General features: G+C 40.2%; 1 protein-coding gene across 6 annotated transcripts in view; it reads left to right on the forward strand.

Moving 5' to 3' along the window:
- The window catches only part of LRP1B (LDL receptor related protein 1B), a 2172167-nt gene that overhangs the window by 1004154 nt on the left and 1146752 nt on the right, over positions 1 to 21261 (forward strand). For all 6 annotated transcript variants that reach the window (XM_073634235.1, XM_073634238.1, XM_073634240.1 and 3 more), the window contains exon 7: positions 9583 to 9745. In XM_073634235.1, coding sequence (XP_073490336.1) covers positions 9583 to 9745 — 163 coding nt within the window. The remainder of the gene's footprint in view (positions 1 to 9582; positions 9746 to 21261) is intronic.

A 21261-nucleotide genomic window follows, 5' to 3' on the forward strand; every position in this document is an offset into this window, starting at 1 on the left:
GCTCTGTGCTGTTGGTGTCTTGTATCACTGGATAAGTCCAGATCTTTGTCAGGGATTGCGTTAAAGTCTCAGCACATGATTATATTTCCTTGTTTCACTGTAGAGACTTTCTTCCATATCTTGTTCAAAAAAGATAATTGTTTAGTATTGGGGAGGTATACGTTAACTAATGTGTATCTGGTGTTGTTGAGATCACAAACAAGGACTATATATCTTCCTGATGCGTCCAAATGAACGTCTAAGCTTTTAAATTGGATGGAGTCTTTGATGGCTATTGCCACTCCCCTCTTTTTGGAAGGACTGTTCGCTTGAAAAATGTGGGGAAATTGGCGGTGTTGGAGGGTAGGTGGTTTGTGGGAAGCAAAGTGAGTTTCTTGGAAGCATATCACATCACTGTGGAGTTTTTTGGCTTCCTTCCACACCATTTGCCTCTTATGGGGGCTGTTCAGTCCCTTAATGTTGAAGGATGTGATTTTGAGTGGCATGCTGAGCTAATTTGGAAGTCAATGTATGGTTTGAGTGGTGAGTAACTGGTGTGGTGTCAAATTACCTGCTTCTGGGCGAGATGTGGAGATGATCTTGGTAGATAGATGGCCGTCTGGCAATGATAGGCAGTCCACCGTAGCAATGCACCAAGATGGTTGAGTCCTTAGGAAAAACCTTTAGAAAGAACAGTTATGTGAGGTTCAGGGAAAGATAACAGAATAATAACTTGCGATTCTGGGGAGAATCTGTGCAGTAGTAACAACCGCTCAACTTGTAGGGGTAACTGAAAAAAAGAACAGAGAATGCGGCAATCCCCTGGGCCATCAGGGAATGGTTAGAAGAGTTGGATTCGTGAAATTTATTCAGCCTGTTTCAGCTACGTAGTTGTTGCGGATTGATGCTGGTGAGCCGATATTCACTTCATCCACAGCCTCAGAGGCGATGATTTGCCATTCCCGCTTGAGACAGAGGCCTTCTTTCATATTAGAGATTAGATGTGTGGTGCCATCTTTTGTTACCAGCAGCTTCGCTGGGTATAGCCAACGATAAGTGATATGGTGGTTGTTCAGGGGCTTAGTAATAGTGGCCAGTTGTCTATATTGCTGCATTGTGAAGGCCGACAGGTCAGCAAAGAAGGAAAGGTCTTGCAGGTCTGAGGGTAGCAAATCTCAGCGTCTAGTTGCTGCTATGAAATGGTCTTTAGTGTGGTAAAAGTGGATTCTGACAATAGTGTCCCTGGGCAGATGGGAGGCAATATGCATGGGCCTTGGTAGCCTCTGGATGCGGTCAATAATGAATTCTTCCTGGGGTGCATCAGGGAGGACTGTTTTCATAATGTTGATGAAATAATCCTTCAGATCAGGAGGTTTAACCGTCTCAGGGATCCCCCTTATTTTAACATTGCTCCTCCTTGATCTGTCCTCTAAATTTGCCAGTTTGAGTTTCATTTGCAGCATTTCGTCTTCCCTGTCATTATGTGCATCCACTAAGTCATTAAATGTTGAGGCAAATTCACCCATTTTTGCTTCCACATGTGACACTCTCTTATTCACTGTGGAAATTTCTAACTTGAATTGCCAGATTAATGCTAAAATATCTGCATGTAAAGTGGATCTTAGGGACACTAACATATCCTTCAGAGTTGTGTCCATTACTGGTGTATTGGCAGTGGGAAAGTCAGTTATTGAGTCTTGTAATTCCCTGGTATCATCTAGTGACGAATCCAGGCTTACCTCTAGATCTTCCCCCCTCAGGACAGTCCATCTTTTGTCTGCTTTTGACCGGGCTAGAAGAAACTGATGTAGGTGGAGAGAAGTTCCCCTTTCCAGGCTTGTTTGAGCGTCTGGAGTACATTGCTGGCACCGTGCTGCTCTGTGTGTGAGAGCTGCGTGTATGCTCTCCCTACATGCTGCCGCCATCTTGGTCTGTGTAACGGCGCTGCAGCATGAAATAGTCTGGCAGTTTGCCTGGTTGTGTGCCCTCCTTTCTTTTTTGGGATGGCATCCTGGGGTGCCTCGGTGTCCTGCGGAGCTGTCGGTGCTCTGAAACAAGGCTTTTAGTCGCGTTATTGTTCCCAATGGCCGTGGCAGACCATTCACTCCACCGGCTAGCCACGCTCCCAGTTGTTTTTTTTTTTTTAACAATAGTTTTTTATTGCTGGTTGGTGATGAATACACATGAATAATAGTACACCATCATTTAACTTAAGAACAACTTTCAGAATTCAAAAAAAATTCAAAAAGAATTAAAAAAAAATCTCACACCATCATGTAAGTAACATTAGTCTGGATCTTATAAAAGAGTAGGCAAAAAGGACAAAGGAAGCCAATTAAAAATTTACAACAACAAATAAATAATATCCTCACTGTTCTAGGGGTTTAGATATACATTCACAACAAATTGTACAGTAGATTATATAGCGGGGAGATTCCAGAGTTTACTGAACGTCAGCCAGGGTTCGCGCTCTAAAGTATTCATAAGAGCACTGTAAGCCCTGTACACACGATAGGATTTTCCGACAACAAATGTTGGATGTGAGCTTGTTGTCGGAAAGTCCGTGTGTATGCTCCATAGATCATTTGTTGTCGGAATTTCCTCCAACAAATGTTTGAGAGCAGGTTCTCAAATTTTCCGACAACAAAACTTATCGGAAATTATGAGCGTGTGTATACAATTCCGACGCACAAAAGTCCACGCATGCTTGGAATCAAGCAGAAGAGCCACACTGGCTATTGAACTTCATTTTTCTCGGCTCGTCGTGCGTGTTGTACTTCACCCCGTTCTTGACGTTCGGAATTTCCGACAACATTTGTGTGACCGTGTGTATGCAAGACAAGTTTGAGCCAACATCCTTCGGAAAAAAATCCACGGTTTTGTTGTTGGAAAATCCAATCATGTGTACAGGACATTAGTGTGAGGGAGATGTCAGATATCGTAGGATCAAGGTCTTTTTTCCACTTATTAGAGACCGTATGTTGGGCAGCTATCAAGATATGCATAACTATCTTGTGGAATTGTTTAGGAAAACAGTTAATTTTGAGTCCCAATAGGGCTAACGTTGTAGTAGGTGAAGTTATTATAATACCTGAGATGAACGAAATTAGAGAGAATACTGAGTTCAAAAAGCTAACAATCGATTTACAAGACCATAATATATTTAATAGATTGCCCTGTTGACCACAATTCCTCCAGCAATCTGAAGGAGTATGGGGATACATAAGAGATAGCCTATAAGGGCTAAGAGGCTCATATTTGTGGTGGAGGGCACAAGGTGTTCACATCCATTTTTTCAAGAAGTGTTCACTTTCTCAGTGGAAGGCTGGAATATTTCATACAATTATTTGTTTGATGGAATCATAATGTTTAATTCCTGATTTTTTCTATATTGGGTTTTTGGACACTTTTTTTTACACATTTATATTTCATTTGTGATTTGTTTGGATGTGTACTTATTATTTGTGTACATAATTTGTTTATCATCATGTATTCAGATGAGCAGTCCTGGATACAATGTTTACACTACGTGCAAATTTTTTTTTTCTTGTAATGATGGCAGAACAAAGACCAAGTGATCCAGCAAGTCTGCCCTCTGCCCCAATGTGTATATATATATATATATATATATATATATATATATATATATATATATATATATATATATATATAATTGTCAAAAGTATTGGGACACCTGCCTTTATTGGGACACCTGCCTTTACACGCACATGAACTTTAATGGCACCCCAGTCTTATGCCCCGTACACACGGTCGGACATTGATCGGACATTCCAACAACAAAATCCTAGGATTTTTTCCAACGGATGTTGGCTCAAACTTGTCTTGCATACACATAGTCACACAAAGTTGTCGGAAAATCCGATCATTCCGAACGCGGTGACGTAAAACATGTACGTCAACATGGACTATAAACGGGGCAGTAGCCAATAGCTTTCATCTCTTTATTTATTTTGAGCATGCGTGGCACTTTGTCCGTCGGATTTGTGTACACACGATCAGAAATTCCGACAACGGATTTTTTTGTCGGAAAATTTTATAGCAAGCTCTCAAACTTTGTGTGTCGGAAAATCCGATGGAAAATGTGTGATGGAGCCTACACACGGTCGGAATTTCCGACAACAAGGTCCTATCACACATTTTCCGTCGGAAAATCCGACCGTGTGTACGGGGCATTAGTCCGTAGGGTTCAATATTGAACATTATTTAACAGCTTCAACTCTTCTCGGAAGTCTGTCCACAAGGTTTAGGAGTGTGTCTATGGGAATGTTTAAACATTCTTCCAGAAGCGCATTTGTGAGGTCAGGCACTAATGTTGGATGAGAAGGACTGGCTCGCAGTCTCCACTCTAATTCATACCAAAGGTGTTCTGTTGGGTTGAGGTCAGGACTTTGCGCAGGCCAGTCACGTTCCTCCACCCCAAACTCGCTCATCCATGTTTTTATGGACCATGCTTTATGCACTGGTGCACAGTCATGTTGGAACAGGAAGGGACCATCCCCAAACTGTTTCCACAAAGTTGGGAGCATGAAATTGTACAAAATGTCTTGGTATGCTGATGCCTTAAGAGTTCACTTCACTGGAACTAAGGGGCCAAGCCCAACCCCTGAAAAACAATCCCACATCATAATCCCCCTCCACCAAATGATTTGGACCAGTGGACAAAGCAAGGTCCATAAAGATATGGATGAGTGAGTTTGGGGTGGAGGAACTTGACTGGCCTACACAGAGTTCTGACTTCAACCTGATATAACACCTTTGGGATGAATTAGAGCAGAGACTGCGAGCCAGTCCTTCTCTTCCAACATCAGTGCCTGACCTCATAAATGCGCTTCTGGAAGAATGGTCAAACATTCCCATAGACACACTCCTAAACCTTGTGGACAGCCGTCCCAGAAGAGTTGAAGCTGTTATAGCTGCAAAGGGTGGGCCAACTAAATATTGAACCCTACTGACTAAGACTGGGATGCCATTAAAGTTCATGTGTGTGTAAAGTCAGGCGTTCCAATGCTTTTGACAATAACGTGTATATGTATAAAAATGAATAAAGTATGCTACCATTTTATCTGAACAATTTAATTGAGCATGTTTGAAGATTCATTTTAGCAGTTCTCCGAGACAAGGCTTAAAAGACATTAACCTATTTGAGACTTTATTGATACTAAACACACAGAATTCACATAAAGCATGTGCCCATTAAATCCTTTTTTGTAAATATATAGAAAAAGGATTTAATGGACACATGCTTTATGTGAATTCTGTGTGTTTAGTATCAATAAAGTCACAAATAGGTTAATGTCTTTTGATATATACAGTATGTTAAGGGATAGAGGTACTCTCCTTCTCCTTTTCCCTTCCTTTCAACTCTTATCATGCTACTTTATGCTGTAAGAAAATGCTCATGCTTTTCTGATGAATATGAGGAACAAATAGAATAATCATGAACACCTTCAGCAAACACAAAGACACCAATTAGAAAGAAATTGAGCACAAAACCCTAATGCTGCAAGGTCACAGCACCAACCATTGCATCGTTGCGAATAGCATACGAAGATAAAATAGAAGCCTTGTCTCGGAGAACTACTAAAATGAATCTTCAAACATGCTCAATTAAATTGTTCAGATAAAATGTTTGCATACTTTATTCGTTTTTACTTTGAAAAAAATTAATAAAAAATCAAAGCATTGTCAAAATTGTCTGTGGTGGTAATTCTGCTCTGAGGCTGCAGGTAGTGATGGTCGGCGCAGTAGGGGTTTGTATTCTGATAAAAAGGTGGAGAGGCCACAGAATTATTTCCCTGGGGATGCGCAATTAGAATTGGTAAAGTATAGCAGGATTAAGTGGTCGTGTTGCATTATCCTCAACAGCGCGTCTCATTTGGCTGTATATATTTGATGATTTCCTTACTAATAACACATTACGCTTTTTAGCTTAAGATCAACAGTGAAAGGCCTTCTTGCATTCAGGGAAGAAAAAAAAATCTTTTTTGATTTATAATAGCAGATTTACGAGACGCGTTTAGAAAAGATTGTAATCATTGTGTACCTCCATAAATCTTGTTTTATTGTGCGGTTCAGATGCCAGGCTTGAGGGACGCCATTATAATTTTATAATCGTTTGGCAACGGGCTAGGAATTCACTTACATAGAAATTAGGCTCATAATGGTTGCCTTTTGTTTGCCTTCGTGTTTTGCATGGGTCCTGGCAAGGAAAAAGCCATCTACACGTGTAAAAATCTAAAATAGGCAAAACAAAAAATGGCATCAAAACACTGCAAGCTGGGAACCCGGAGGTCGGTTTGAAACAGGATTTTATTTTGTAATTGTCTTTGGCTGATGTTGAATGTTAGTAGAGTGGATGTTCATGAAAACAAGCAAAAACAGAAGAAGCAACTAGGAACCAAAATAGTTTGAGTTTAAAGAAGGAATCCAAAAAATAAATAGCCAACTCAAAGATAAAAAAGCAGCTTTTGCTACAGTGCTTACTATCAATCCAGCTGTTTCCCACCATTAGATGTCCTCAGTCTTCTGGGTTGAATGGCAGGGAGCATCATTCAACCCACTCTCTTGACCCAGCGTTATTGATCTGTTCTTAGTTTCATCAATGGATTGCCCATCTATAGTAATAAATGAGGATTATTTTGGCTATCCAGGAGACTTCGAGAATACGGGGCCAAGTGGGCCCCACAAGGAAACTCTTGCAGAGTCAAGGACAGCTAAGTTTTTTTTTTTTTTTTTTTTTTTGGGGGGGGGGGGGGTATTGGGATCAGAGGACACATTTAAAAGATATCTTTATTCTCCAAAAATAATCCATCCATATCCGGTACTTAATGGGTCTGTAATCTATTTTTCATGAAATTGTTTTTTAATGTGTTTTTCTGCCTCCTTGGAATGTCCTCCACAAGCTCCTGAACCCTTCTTTTTCTCCCTACTTGTGTTTGTTTGAAACGAGCAGTGCAAGTGCAGTCAAGTGCACTGTTCTATTCGCTATACAAATCCCAAAGTCCATACTCCCTAGTCCATCTCAGGAGCAATAGAGAAGGGTGGCTATGTTCCAACATACAGTGGGTCCCTGAGAGTGAACTTAGTCACCCTCTAACAGGAAGTCAGATCACAGCAGCAAAAAAAATGGAATTTGGAAATTTGGAGGAGGCTGAGTGCCATAAAAGGGATTTTTTTTGAGTTAGGAATATATACAACATTTTTTTTTAGACCCCTACTTTGCTGGTGGTAAGTTTGGCACAGTTTAAATGCTCACCCACCGAACGGATCCAGAGCTGTCCAGTGAGGATCCTTCTCTATTTTGGCAGCGCTCGGTTCCGTGCTGCCATATTTTGTGTGATGCCATTGAGAGCCTACCAGGTGTTCCAGGTTTATCTGGCATGTCTCTCGTTGATGCCCCACCAGGGCCACCTCTTTCTCTTTAACTTAATGAAATGCTTTGCCTCCTGGGATGTGTGATATGTATAACCCTGGGGCAAAGGGAGGACAGTGCATATCGTTCACCTAGGCGAATGACATAATAAGGGGGGCAGGACCGGAGAAATTCATTAAAAAAAGAAAAAAGAGCCTGAATCATGCTCAGGGGTGGAGAGGAAGGATGATGAATTGGAGGGTGAAGATCAGCTTTACACTTATAGATTAATACCGCCTGTGATAATTCACTGTGCTCTACCACAATGCTAACAAATTCCATTGTGTAGTACCTTCAGAAAGCCATTGATGATTTCAAGTCTTTTGGAGAAAGTTCCCTTCACTTCCTGTTCTGGAGACATAACAGGAAGAGAGGAAATCTCTACAAAATTAGTAGAATTTTTCTTAGAGAGTTGTCACTCAACAAGTGTCCCCATTGGAAAATTTATCTTCAGTTTCTGTTTTGGTGATAACTCTGAATTTTTGACTACTCATCACTTCTCAAGTTCTGTCTCATTGACAATGACTATGAAGATAGACAGAAGGTGAGCTTACTCAACAGGGACAGTAAGAGAAATATAAACCTGACACAGTTTCTAACCCATCCATATTCTATTCAAAACAAACTGAAAAAAAAAGGATTGGCTATGTATATACAGTATACTTTAAAATTTTTTTTGTTGAATATTAAAAGTGCAATGCACTTTAAAAGGCTCTTGAGAGTCGCAGAAACTCATTGCAACTATCCTGGACTTGTTTTCACGTAACAAAAATGGTTATATTGAGGAAGAGAGGAACCATAACTTTTTAAAATGGACAAACAATATGAAATATAATAAGAAAAGTTATTATTATTATTATCATAATTATTATTAGTAGTAGTTTTAGTAATATATTAGTAATATTAGTCATATTTGTAGTCATAGTCATAATTAGTATTAGTATAAGTATCTGTACACTGAGTTTATAAACAAAGACATGTGATCCCCTATTGAATGTATTTCTTAAATCAGGGGTGTCCAACCTGCGGCCCAAGACAGCTATGAATGCAGCCCAACACAAAATCTTAAACTTACTTAAAAATGTTGAGTTTTGGGGAGTTTTTTTTGTAGAAAATTGTTAACACTTAGAAAGCACATGCAGCTGAAGACAAATTTGAGCGTGTCTCTTTATTGGACTTTTATAAGTTTTATCTTGCCAAAGAAAAATCTCCTACTCTTCACAATCACGCCTTGTTTATGTCACCAGTTTTTGGCTGCATCAATATTTGTGAGCAACTGTTTTCAAGGACGAAGCATAGGTAGGGCAAAATTAGAACCAAATATTTGATGAGCACCTTGAGAATTCATTGAATGAATTGCTACTCCATCCATCCAACCAGATAATGATGCGTTCGTTGTGTGTTAGATGTGTTTATCAAAAGCAATGTCACAGTGTCAAATATTGCACTAGTTTTATGTTGCCCTCTTTTACTTTTGTGATAAAAAATATTACAGAATAAATTAAGTTGTATTACTCAGATAGGTATATTATCTATATCAGTGATCGTTAATTTGTGATCTGCCTGACTTTCTCAGCTCATCAGCTATACTTATTTTTAGTGTATTTTTTGTGCGGCCCAAGGTAAATCCTCTTCTTCCAATGTGGGCCAGAAAGTCAAAAGGTTTGACACCCCTGCTCTAAATATTATCTCAGCTCTATCATCTCTTCTACCTACTAAGTCTTGATGAACAGGGACCTTCCAACTCACAAAACATTTTGGCTGTTTTACAGCTTGCATCTTCTGTAAAAAAAATGTATTCTGGATTTCACATGCCTCATTTTTAGCTCTTTCCCCGTGAACCTTTAAAATGTTGATCACAAGGCTTTGTTTGAAAATAAAGTCACGTGATTTTTTTTTTTTTTTTAAGCAGATTTGATTTTTTTTTTTTTTTTTAAGCAGATTTTGCTAAGCAGTCCTCATACCAAAATTTAAGAATAGTTTTACCAAAATGTTGACATAGGCAAAATCGGCAATTTCACTGAAAAATCATTTTTGCCAAAATCACCCATTCTTCTGTAAATAAAACTTTAAAAAATGCAAAAGCAATTTGTCTTGCTCAGAAATCTGGTCTAAATATTTTGCCTTCCTTTGTTAACGTTCATTATTGTCTATTTTGTTTGTTTCCTCAGATGTTCAGCAAATGGTCATTGACTGGATTACTGGAAACTTTTACTTTGTGGATCATGGGAACGACAGGATTTTTACATGTAGCCGCAATGGGACTGTCTGCATCACCTTGGTGGACCTTGATCTCCATAATCCGAAAGCGATTGCGCTGGACCCGATAGCGGGGTAAGATGGATAGCTACATACAGCGATTATACTTGTTTCTGCTGGTGGTCAGAAAACATTACTGACAGTTTTTGCCAGATCTCTGAGCTGTGCCAATAGCATGCTTATTGCTGGCATAAGAGCATAAATTAGGATTTTCCTCTTATTTTTGTTTTCTATGCTACATTTTAATGATTTCAAATTTGTATATGGTTCTTTCATTAAATGCTTATGTGATAGAATGTTTCTTATCTTTACAAGGTTCCTAATTTATAAAGTGGTATTAAAGTCAATTTATAGTCAGATAAAAATCACAGAACGTGCATGCATTTGATTTTTTTTTTTATTTCCTCCTCTGAGCTCCTTTTTCAACTGTCCCCTGACTGCGCAGCCTTATGCCCTGTACACACAGTCGGATTCTCTGACAGAAAATGTGTGATAGGACCCTGTTGTAAGAAATTCCAACTGTGTGTAGGCTCCATCACACATTTTCCATCGGAATTTCCGACACACAATGTTTGAGAGCTTGCTAAAAAAATTTCCGACAACAAAATCCGTTGTCTGAAATTCCAATCGTGTGTACACAAATCCGACGCACAAAGTGCCACGCATGCTCAGAATAAATTAAGAGATGAAAGCTATTGGCTACTGCCCCGTTTATAGTCCCAACGTACGTGTTTTACGTCACCCGCGTTCAGAACGATCGGATTTTCCGACAACTTTGTGTGACCGTGTGTATGCAAGACAAATTTAAGCCAACATCCGTCGGAAAAAATCCATGGATTTTGTTGTCGGAACGTCCGATCAATGTCCGATCGTGTGTACGGGGCATTATTTCTATTATCTCTGTGCCGCCAAGACCTGTAGGACTTATCTCTACGTGCCGCTCCCGATGTGTACTACAACTCTGCATGGAGCCGTTCAGATAGCCACGCACACAGCCTTCACAAAAGAGACAAAGAGCCGCTGTCAATCACCGCTGCGGACAAGGAGAGGCGTGGCTTTAACTGTGACCCTCTTGCATTGGCTGTGTGTGTGCTGCTCATGGGAGGAGTTATGAAATAATTACAATGCCTCAATGAGTGGATGTCAGTGTGTATGAGTGGGTATTCCTAGGCAGGGGTCCAACTGACTTGTAGCTTCTAGAGAACATCCTGAAAAACTCACAGTGTGTAGTGAAACCAAAGTAATCAAATTCCATATGGGAGAATATCCTGTACAACTGTGCAAGTCTGAACGGAAGGCTTTAAGGATTGGAACTTTGCACCTTGATGATCAGGTGAGGAGTGACAGCTCTGTCCTGACAGGTCTTTTCCAAAGGAACCAGAGAAGGAAAGTGCCAGAGATATAAAAAAGAATGTTGTACTCATGTATCTGCATGGCTAGACTGGCTGCTGTCACTCTCGTTGCCTTGATTACTGAGATATAATAGTATGTCACTTGTGTCCTCTGGAATCACTCCGTGGCCTTGCATTTGTCAAAATTCTACTGCTATGACATGTCAACTTTTCAGTAATGCATGACTAATACACACAAAGAAAAATAGGTTCATATGTATATATATATATATATATATATATATATATATATATATATATATATATATATATATATATATATATATATATATATATATATATATATATATTGATTTATTTATATATTTTTTATTTTTTTATTATTCACTGACTTTTGTCTGACTCACTACTTCTGCTGGAAGTCTATTGTAAGCATCAACTCTTTCAGAAAAAATAATATTTTTTTCTAAGGTTGGTTTTGAACTTTTCTTCTTGTTATTTTAAGGTCATATTCCTTTGTTATTGATCCTGGCTTCATATTGCTAATACTACCCTCCTGAACCCTTAATGTATTTAAAGTTTTCAGTCATGTCTCCCCTTTCCCTTCATTCCTCCGGACTGTACATATTAGGTTCCGGAAGTCTCTCCTGATATGTTTTATCCCCCAGACCTTTCACCATTTTTGTTGCCCATCTTTGGACTTGTTCTATCTTATCAATATCTTATTTCTAAGTGAGGTTTCCAGAACTGGAGTCTAACTAAAGGCCTAGGCTAGACTGCCACCAGACCAGCCATCTCTGAGCTGGCATCTCAGTCCAAGAATTTTTGTTGACCATGTGTAATGCCTGATTAAAAATGGTTCCGTCCTGGAAAATAAAAAAAATTGATGAAGGCATTGTTAGGGGGAATACTGTAATCAGCAGTATAGAGCAGTCTTGTGACTTCTATCAGTGTCTGGCCAAGCACTGGTTAAAGCTTGCAGGAGGGGTTTTCATTCTCCCCTGACTGTCCTATGAGGCTGTATGACCCCTGACCCTTTGCCCGGACAGTGCTGATTGGCCCATTCCTGATCATATGCACCCTGCCAAAAAAAATGCTCTAGCAATACACACCAAACTGTGCATGTGCATAGTGCCTCCTAGGGCTCTGTTCTATCAGGAGATAGAATGGGGACTGTGGAAGAAGGGGAGGATCAGAGAAGACAGGATCAAACAGCCTTTTTTACACAATGCACAAGATTAACCCTTTAGGTTCCACAGTGAGTATAACAAGCATGCTTTACCGCATAAACAGACTGATTTTACTGTTGTGGGTTTAGTAACACTTTAAAAACACCATTGTGTGAGTTTTTCCTGACTCCAGGGATTATTTTATGGCTAACATAAGAATATTTCTTTTTAACTTTGTAGCTGAAATCTATATTTTCTCTTTATTTCTTAATGGAGGCCTCTGACCTTATGAACGTTACAAATGAGTTCTAAATATGTTATGTTGGAGGCACAACAAAGATCACCTAGTTGGCTTTTCATATTATAGTTCTGCCGAATGTTCTCTGTGTGATACTTAAATATCAACTGCAAATGTGTAAATCTTCAGGAAGTGTTTGATTTTTGTGTACTCTTCTATTCTCAGTGCTATCATTTCATTTTGTTCTGTGAGATTGCATTGCTGAGTACAGTGACCTTTTTGGAACAAATGTTTTTATTCCCTGTCACTCGAGGCAGAAGGCGCTGTCTGTGCCCATTTCAAAATTGCCAAAAATGTAAAAAATATATATATACGTACATACTTTATACCTATGCATACAGTATATATGTTGACATTCACATGGCAAAGAAGGTCAGTGTAAAGCTGAAATATATACAGTACATACCACTATGGTTCTGCACATACTTCTAACTATTATATTCTCCAAACTGCCCCCCTGTACACACTTTTCACCAGTTACTTTCGTGCACATATTGCCCGCCATCTTAACCATCCTGCTCCTCTTCTGCACATGCTGTCATACCTTCCACATTACATTCCTGCTATTGCTACCCCTGTCATATCCTTGGTGCTTCTTTCCTGCACATGCTGCCCGCAATCATATCCTCCCAGAGCTGGGACAAGGGGGGCAGGAAGGACAGTCGCCCCAGGTGCAGTGCTGTGATGCAGTGGGACTCCACATGGCAAGCTGTGCTACCCCCCTGTATACACACTTTGCAGATCTGTGGCTGACAAACAATGGGCCACAGCTTCATGTCTGTTCTGTCAGTGACTACTGTCACAACCTGCTCCAGCTGTCCACAGCTGACACAAAAAATGCACCGTGCATGCTGAACCACCTACCAGCTGTTTGGAAGCAAGTAATTGGTTGTGCATGCTCAGTGAAAAGGAAATACCAAACCAAAGCAAGGGGTGAGTAACACATTGAGTGCGGCATGCTCATTCTATATCATGCATTAGCAGCAGTGGAGGAGGGAGCGGTTTCACGTCCTTGCTCTGGGTTCTGGACGCAACTGTCACTGTACTGTATGCACCCCACTCCTTTCCTGCAAAAACTGTGTACCATCATACCCTCTGCAATCCTTTCCAACAGTCATTACCTGCTGACCTGTTATACCTTCTGCTCTCCTATCTAGCATACACTGCCCATCATCATACCCACTGCACTCCTGTCCAGCAAGCATTGTCCACTGTCACCCTCTGCACTCCTCTCCAGCATACCCTGTGTCTACATACAGTATGTCTATACACTTGACATACCTATCCGTGTACTTTACCCACCCCACTTCTTTTCTGCACAAACTGCCCACCATAATACCATCTTCCACCCTCTCCAACAAGCACCCTCTGCACTCCACTCTAGCATACATTGCGTCTAGCATTCAGTGTGTCCATAGATTGGGCGCACCTGTCTCTGTATTGTACCTTCCTGCACAAAGTGCCCACTTTCATACCCTCTGACATGCTCTCCAACAAGCATTGGTCACTGTCATACCCTCTGCTCTCCTCTCTAGCACACACTACCCATCATTATAACCTCTGCTCTTCTCTCCATCATACACTGCCCATCATCATACCCTCTGCACTGCTTTCTAGCATACACTGCCCATTATTATACCCTCTGCACTCCTCTCCAGCATTCACTGCCCATCATTATACTATTTGCATTCCCCTCTAGCATATACTTGCCATTATAATATCCTCTGCACTCCTCTCTAGCATACTTTGCCCATCATCATACCCTCTGCACACCTTTCTAACAAGTGTTGCCAGCCATCATATCCTCTGCACTCTTCTCTAGCATATACTGCTCATCATCATACCCTCTTCACTCCTCTCTTGCATACACTGCCCATCATCATACCCTTTGTATTCCTCTCTCGAATACACTGCCCATCATCATAACTTCTGCACTCCTGTCCATCATATACTGCCCTTCATATCCTCTGCACTCCTCTCTAGCATACACTGCCCACCCTCTGCACTCCTCTGTAGCATACACTGCCCATCATCATATCCTCTGCACACCTCTCCAACAAGCATTGGCAGCTGCCATACCCTCTGCGTTCTTCTCTAGCATACACTGCCCATCATCATATCCTCTGCACACCTCTCCAACAAGCATTGGCAGCTGCCATACCCTCTGTGTTGTTCTCTAGCATACACTGCCCATCATTATAACCTCTGCTCTCATCTCCATCATACACTGCCCATCATTATAACCTCTGCTCTCCTCAATATCATACAATGCCCATCATCATACCATTTGCACTCCCCTCTAAAATACACTGCCCATTATCATAACTTCTGCACTCCTCTCCATTATACACTGCCCATCATCATACCCTTTTGCTCTCCTCTCCATCATACACTACCCATCATTATAACCTCTGCTCTCCACACCACCATACACTGCCCATCATCATATCATACTCTCTGCACTCCTTTCTAGCATACACTGACCATCACCCTACCCTCTGCACTCTTGTCTGTCATACACTGTCCATCATCATATCTCCTAACTTCCCTTCTGTTCCACCCCATGTCTTACCCTCCACAACATACTGTCCACTAAAATACTTCTTTAGCATTGTTTATAATATTCCAAGCTTGCCATTGTGAAATACACACACTATAACTTAAATATGGAACATGCCCGTTCCACAACTTGCTTGTTTGTGATTTTAAAGCCTAACTCCAATCATCTTTCTTTGTTATAAGTACTGTAAGTAATGGGAAACTAAAGGGAGAAGCCCCCTTTAAGTGAACAAGACAAATCATAATATTGTAATCATCACATCTATTTTCTGACTCTATCAGTCAGTGGGATGGTAGGCATTTGCAAACTCAAATCCCTTTTGAAGCCCTGATTGGAATAATGTAAAAATATTTATGGAAGAAACAGCTTGTCACCCATATGTGGACTTTTGTCAGTCTCAGCTTCCCCTGATTGATATAAAAATGCATCATGGCAATGGGTTTAAGGCTGACAAGAACAGCTTGGAAACACAACTTTGCACAGAAAGTTCTATCCATAATCCTTGAATGAAGCCATATTGCTGAATATAACAGATGGCCGCCCTGACTCTATGTGACTACAGTCATTTCTCAAAGTAAAAACTAAAGAGTGCATCTTCTTCCCAATGTTCATATATGATCTGTTATTACGGTGTTACGGACGTTTGTATTTAAAGAGCAGTTCCTGGCAACAGCTGAAAGCAATCATGGAGCTACTAATGGTCTCCAGCAAATACTGCAGCTGTACTAAAATCAGAAAAAAAATCTGAAATTTGTGTAATACGCAGCAGTAAAGAATGCTTCATGTATCCTCTATCACATTCCAATTTCCAAAGCAATCCTAAAATATAATCGGTGCTTATGAAAAACATCTTAAAGGATAACTAAAACCGAGAATCAAAATGTAGTATATTGCAGCATACCAGTTCTTAGATGTGGTCTCTGCTTTTGTTTTGTTTTTTAATTTTTCCGGTTAAGAACATTTTTAACAAAGTTTGAGTTCAAAGCTTTGCACAGAAAGTCCTATCCATAATGCTTAAATTAAGCCATATTCCTGAATATTTGAGGAAAATAGAAAGATAGCACTGGACCCGTAGGTTTATTTTACTGTTATTGTTCTCTTAAGGTATTAATGTTGATGTAAATGATCTGGTTGCAGGCGGCTTCTACACCCCAGAGGATCTCCACAGTCTTCTTGGCTTGTTATAATGTAAGAAGGGTTGAAATGTAAGCACCACACCACTGCTAAGATACAACTTTATTGCATTAAAGTTCAAGAAATAGCCAACACTTTTCGGGGGTCTACGTCCCCCCTTCATTACGGCTTAACCACTTACCGACCAGCCGCCACAGTTGTACTGTGACAGAATGGCACGGCTGGGCTAAACGACGTTATGTTACATAGTTTTGCCCTGTGGCCACTAGGGGCGCTCGCGTGCGCTGCTCATCCCCGGAGCTGATGCGGTCACGATCACCGCCGGGCTCCCGCGATCGCTACTGATACACGGAGAACCGGGATCTGTGTGTGTAAACACACACTTTCCGGTTCTCTGAGGGGAGAAGAGACAGATCGTCTGTTCATATAGAGTATGAACAGCGATCTGTCATCTCCCCTACACAGTCCCCTCCCCCCACAGTTAGAACACACACTAGGGAACACAATTAACCCCTTGATCGCCCCCTAGTGTTAACCCCTTTCCTGCCAGTGACATATTTACAGTAATCAGTGCATTTTTATAGCACTGATAGCTGCATGAATTCCAATAGTCCCAAAAATGTGTCAAAATTATCCGATGTGTCCGCCATAATATGGCAGTCCCGATAAAAATCGCAGATCACCGCCATTACTAGTAAAAAAAAAAAAAAATGAATAATAAAAATGCCGTAAACTATCCGCTATTTTGTAGACGCTATATAACTTTTGCGCAAGCCAACCAACACTTTTCGCAATTTTTTTTACCAAAAATATGTACAAGAATACATATCGGCCTAAACTGAGAAAAAAAAATATTTTTTATATATTTTTGGGGGATATTTATTATAGCAAAAATTTATTTTTCAAAATTGTTGCACTTTTTTTGTTTATAGCGCAAAAAATAAAAACCGCAGAGGTGATCAAATACCACCGAGAGAAAGCTCTATTTGTGGGAAAAAAAGGACCGCAATTTTGTTTGGGTGCAAGGTCGCAGGACCGCGCAATTGTCAGTTAAAGCGGTGCAGTGCCGAAAGTGCTCTGGTCAGGAAGGAAAATCTTCCGGGGCTGAAGCGGTTAAAGAACATAAGAAGATCATCATGTCAATCTGACATCAATACAATGTCCCATTGTCAGACTGACATGACAATCTTCTTATGTTCTTTCTAAATCTGATAAAGTACGTAGACCCCCGGAACATGTTGGCTATTTCTTGATCTATACCCCTGACCTTTAATGGAATAAAGTTGTATCTGGACCTCTTAGCAGTGGTGTAGCACTTAAATTGCGACCCTTTTTATATTCCTGAATATAACAGATGGAGTGTCCTTGTCACTTTATGTGAGCTGAACTAAGGGAAAAGCAATGTTCTCTTTCTTCTGTAAACATTGTTTCCCCCATCCCCTATGTAATGAAGATGAACAAAGATAGACATGTTTGAAATCCAGATTGGGTGACAACCATAAATACATTCTAAAGTTGAGTGCAGCCTCCCAGGGACTGGAAGCGTGTTATTCCAAGGAACAACGGGTGAAAATAAAGGAAAAATAGTCTGAAAAAAGAAAATGATATATGAGCACCTTATCTAAGGACTAGTAAACTGTAATATATAAAATCTTAGTTTTTTGGCTTACATATGCTTTAGCCTTCATGCACACAGGCTGTTAATAAAACGTTATGAAAACGCCAGTATCTTTGCAGTGAATTTTTTAAACTTTTTTCAGCGTTTTTCAGCGTTTTTGCAATAGCGTTTTTTCGCGTTTTTTCGCGTTAGCGTTTTTGAGCGTTTTTTTTTTTTTTCAATTTTTTTTTTTTTTTTTTTTCAATGGATCAAAAACGCTAAAAAACGTTGGTGAATGACGTTTTTGAGCGTTTTTGAGCGTTAGAGCGTTTTTACAGCTGAAAAACGTCTTTCAGAACCCACTGGTCCTGGGTTTTTTTTACAGCTTAAAAACGCCTATGCCACTTGCAGCTCAAAAACGCCTAGGTGGGCATGAAGCCATAGACTAACATAGACAGGCCTTTTTAAGCTGCAAAAAAAGCTAAAAAAAAGCAGCTGTAAAAACGTCCGTGTGCATGAGGACTAAATTTTGACATTTATCTTACTTCAGGCTTTCTGTAAGTGAGAGACATCAAGAAACCTGCAGGGGGTGTGTTTGTGAATTCCTGTCCTACATTGGAAGTAGAGGTCCTAAGATCGTCAGATTGATTAAAAAAAAAAAATTGGGGTGGATCAGGGTGGCTCTATTGCATTGAGACCAAAATTATTAATTTCATTTTTAACAGAATGAACTTAAAGAGGTATTAAACCCAAAAATGAAACCTCTATTATATTGCAGATATCCAATTCTTATGCCCCGTACACACGGTCGGATTTTACGATGGAAAATGTGTGATAGAACCTTGTTGTTGGAAATTCCGACCGTGTGTAGGCTCCATCACACATTTTCCATAGGAATTTCCGACACACAAAGTTTGAGAGCTTGCTATAAAATTTTCCGACAACAAAATCTGTTGTCGGAAATTCCGATCGTGTGTACACAAATCTGATGCACAAAGTGCCACGCATGCTCAGAATAAATAAAGAGATGAAAGCTATTGGCTACTGCCCCGTTTATAGTCCCGACGTACGTGTTTTACGTCACCGCATTCAGAATGATCGGATTTTCCGACAACTTTGTGTGACCGTGTGTATGCAAGACAAGTTTGAGCCAACATCCGTCGGAAAAAATCCATGGATTTTGTTGTCAGAATGTCCGACTGTGTGTACAAGGCATTAGATGTGACGGCAGCATTCATTTTCATTTTTCTGCTTCTTTTCCTTTTTATCTGGTGATTTGGCCAATAAGTGTGTTGTTTTTCAACAGAACAAGCTCTCCTAAAAAAAAATGTATCAGTTAAGTCTCGTACACAAAATTAGATTTTCCGCAGACAAAACCTCAGGCTTTTGTCCGAATGCGTGTTCCTGGATTTAGTCTTGCATACAAACGGCAAGGAATTGTTGGCCAACAAACACGAACATAGTGACGTACTACGCGTTTTTTTAGCTCTTTAGCGCCAGCCTTTGGGCTCCTTCTGCTAATTTCGTGTTAGTGAAGTTTGGCGAGTGTTAATTCACACTTTTCATTTTGCGCTTTTCATTTTGCGCTTTTCAGTTAGTTTCTGAATGGCCGTTTGTCAACCAGCCATGTTGCGGATTTGGAGGAGATAACGTGTTATTTATTATTGGCCTTGGAGTTATTGCTTTGACCCAAGTCCAGTCCAGGAACAGGAGGAGGAGGATTTCTTGGACCTAAAATTGGTTGCTTTATTAATCGTGACCAAATATGTCATATGCCTTTGCTGCGGGAGCTCCAGGAGAATAATCTGGATGATTTTCGGAATTATCTCCGGATGACGGACCCCTGATTTCACCAACTCTTGGCATTGTTGACCCCCTCTATTAAGACGCAGGACACATGCATTTATTTTATTTTTTGGTTGAATAATGATTTGATTTGGTATATTTTCTATATTTTTGGATGCATAGAATGCAATTTTTGGTTTCTATTGGCAGATAGCATGTCTAATTTTCTTTGTTTTCTTTTTTTAATGTACAATAAAAAAAAATGGCTATGTGTTTTACTTCAAATGACAGTTTGGGAGTAGGCAGTTACATTTAAAAAAATACAATGTAAAATTGACAAGGGACACCAACATAGTTGTATCTTTGATCTTAAAAACTAAGGGATTGGTGTTGTGGTAACTTGCCCAAATTAAAAAAAAAAAAAAAAGCAGAATCACTAGAAAAAAAGCCTTTGAAAATTTGTTTGCAATAACTCCATCAGTATCCCCAGCAAAGCAGCTTCATTATTATCCCATTAACCACTTCAGCCCTGGAAGAATTTACCCCCTTCCTGACCAGAGCACTTTTTGCGATTCGGCACTGCGTCGCTTTAACTGACAATTGCGCTGTCGTGCGACGTTGCTCCCAAACAAAATTGACATCCTTTTTTTCCCACAAATAGAGATTTCTTTTGGTGGTATTTGATCACCGCTGCGGTTTTTATTTTTTGCGCTATAAACAAAAAAATAGCGACAATTTTGAAAAAATTGCATTTATTTTTTACTTTTTGCTATAAAAAATATCCCCAAAAAATAATTAAAAAAACATTTTTTCCTCAGTTTATGGCGATACTTATTCTTCTACATATTTTTGGTGAAAAAAAAATCGCAATAAGCGTTTATTGATTGGTTTGCGCAAAAGTTATAGCGTTTACAAAATAGGGGATAGTTTTATGGCATTTTTATTAATATTTTTTTTTTTACTAGTAATGGCGGTGACCAGTGATTTTTTTTGTGACTGCAACATTATGGCGGACACATCGGACATTTTTGAAAAATATTTGGGACCATTGTCATTTATACAGCAATCAATGCTATTAAAATTCACTGATTCCTGTGTAAATGACACTGGCAGTGAAGGGGTTAACCACTAGGGGGCGGGGAGGGGTTAAGTCAGTACTAGGGGAGTGTTTTCTAACTGTAGGGGGGATGGGCTAGTTGTGACACATCACTGATTTCTGCTCCCGATGACAGGGAGCAGAGATCAGTGCCACTGTCACTAGACAGAACGGGGAGATGCTTGTTTACATCAGCATCTCCCCGTTCGTCCTATCTGTGAGGCGATCGCGGGTATCCCCGCGGCAATCGAGTCCGCGGGACCCGCGACACGACTCGCGGAGCTCCCGGCCAGCGCGCACACACACAATGGCACGGCGGGGAATTCAATGGGACTTACAGGTACGCCCATTTGCCCAGCCGTGCCATTCTGCCGATGAACATCGGCATGCACCGGTCGGGAAGTGGTTAAAGAAGAAGAGAATTGTGCGCTGCATTTCGAGATTTCATAATTTGCCACGTCACGAATGTTAATTCTCCATTACGAACGCCAGTTTACAAGACCGACCGCTTCCAGCTCATCCTTGCTTCCGAACATGCGTGTTTGTACTTTGGACTTTTGTCTGATGGACTTGTGTACACACGCTTGAAAAATCCGACAA

This window comes from Aquarana catesbeiana, linkage group LG06 (assembly GCF_042186555.1).
Source record: "Aquarana catesbeiana isolate 2022-GZ linkage group LG06, ASM4218655v1, whole genome shotgun sequence".
In the NCBI taxonomy this organism is placed as follows: Eukaryota; Metazoa; Chordata; class Amphibia; order Anura; family Ranidae; genus Aquarana; species Aquarana catesbeiana.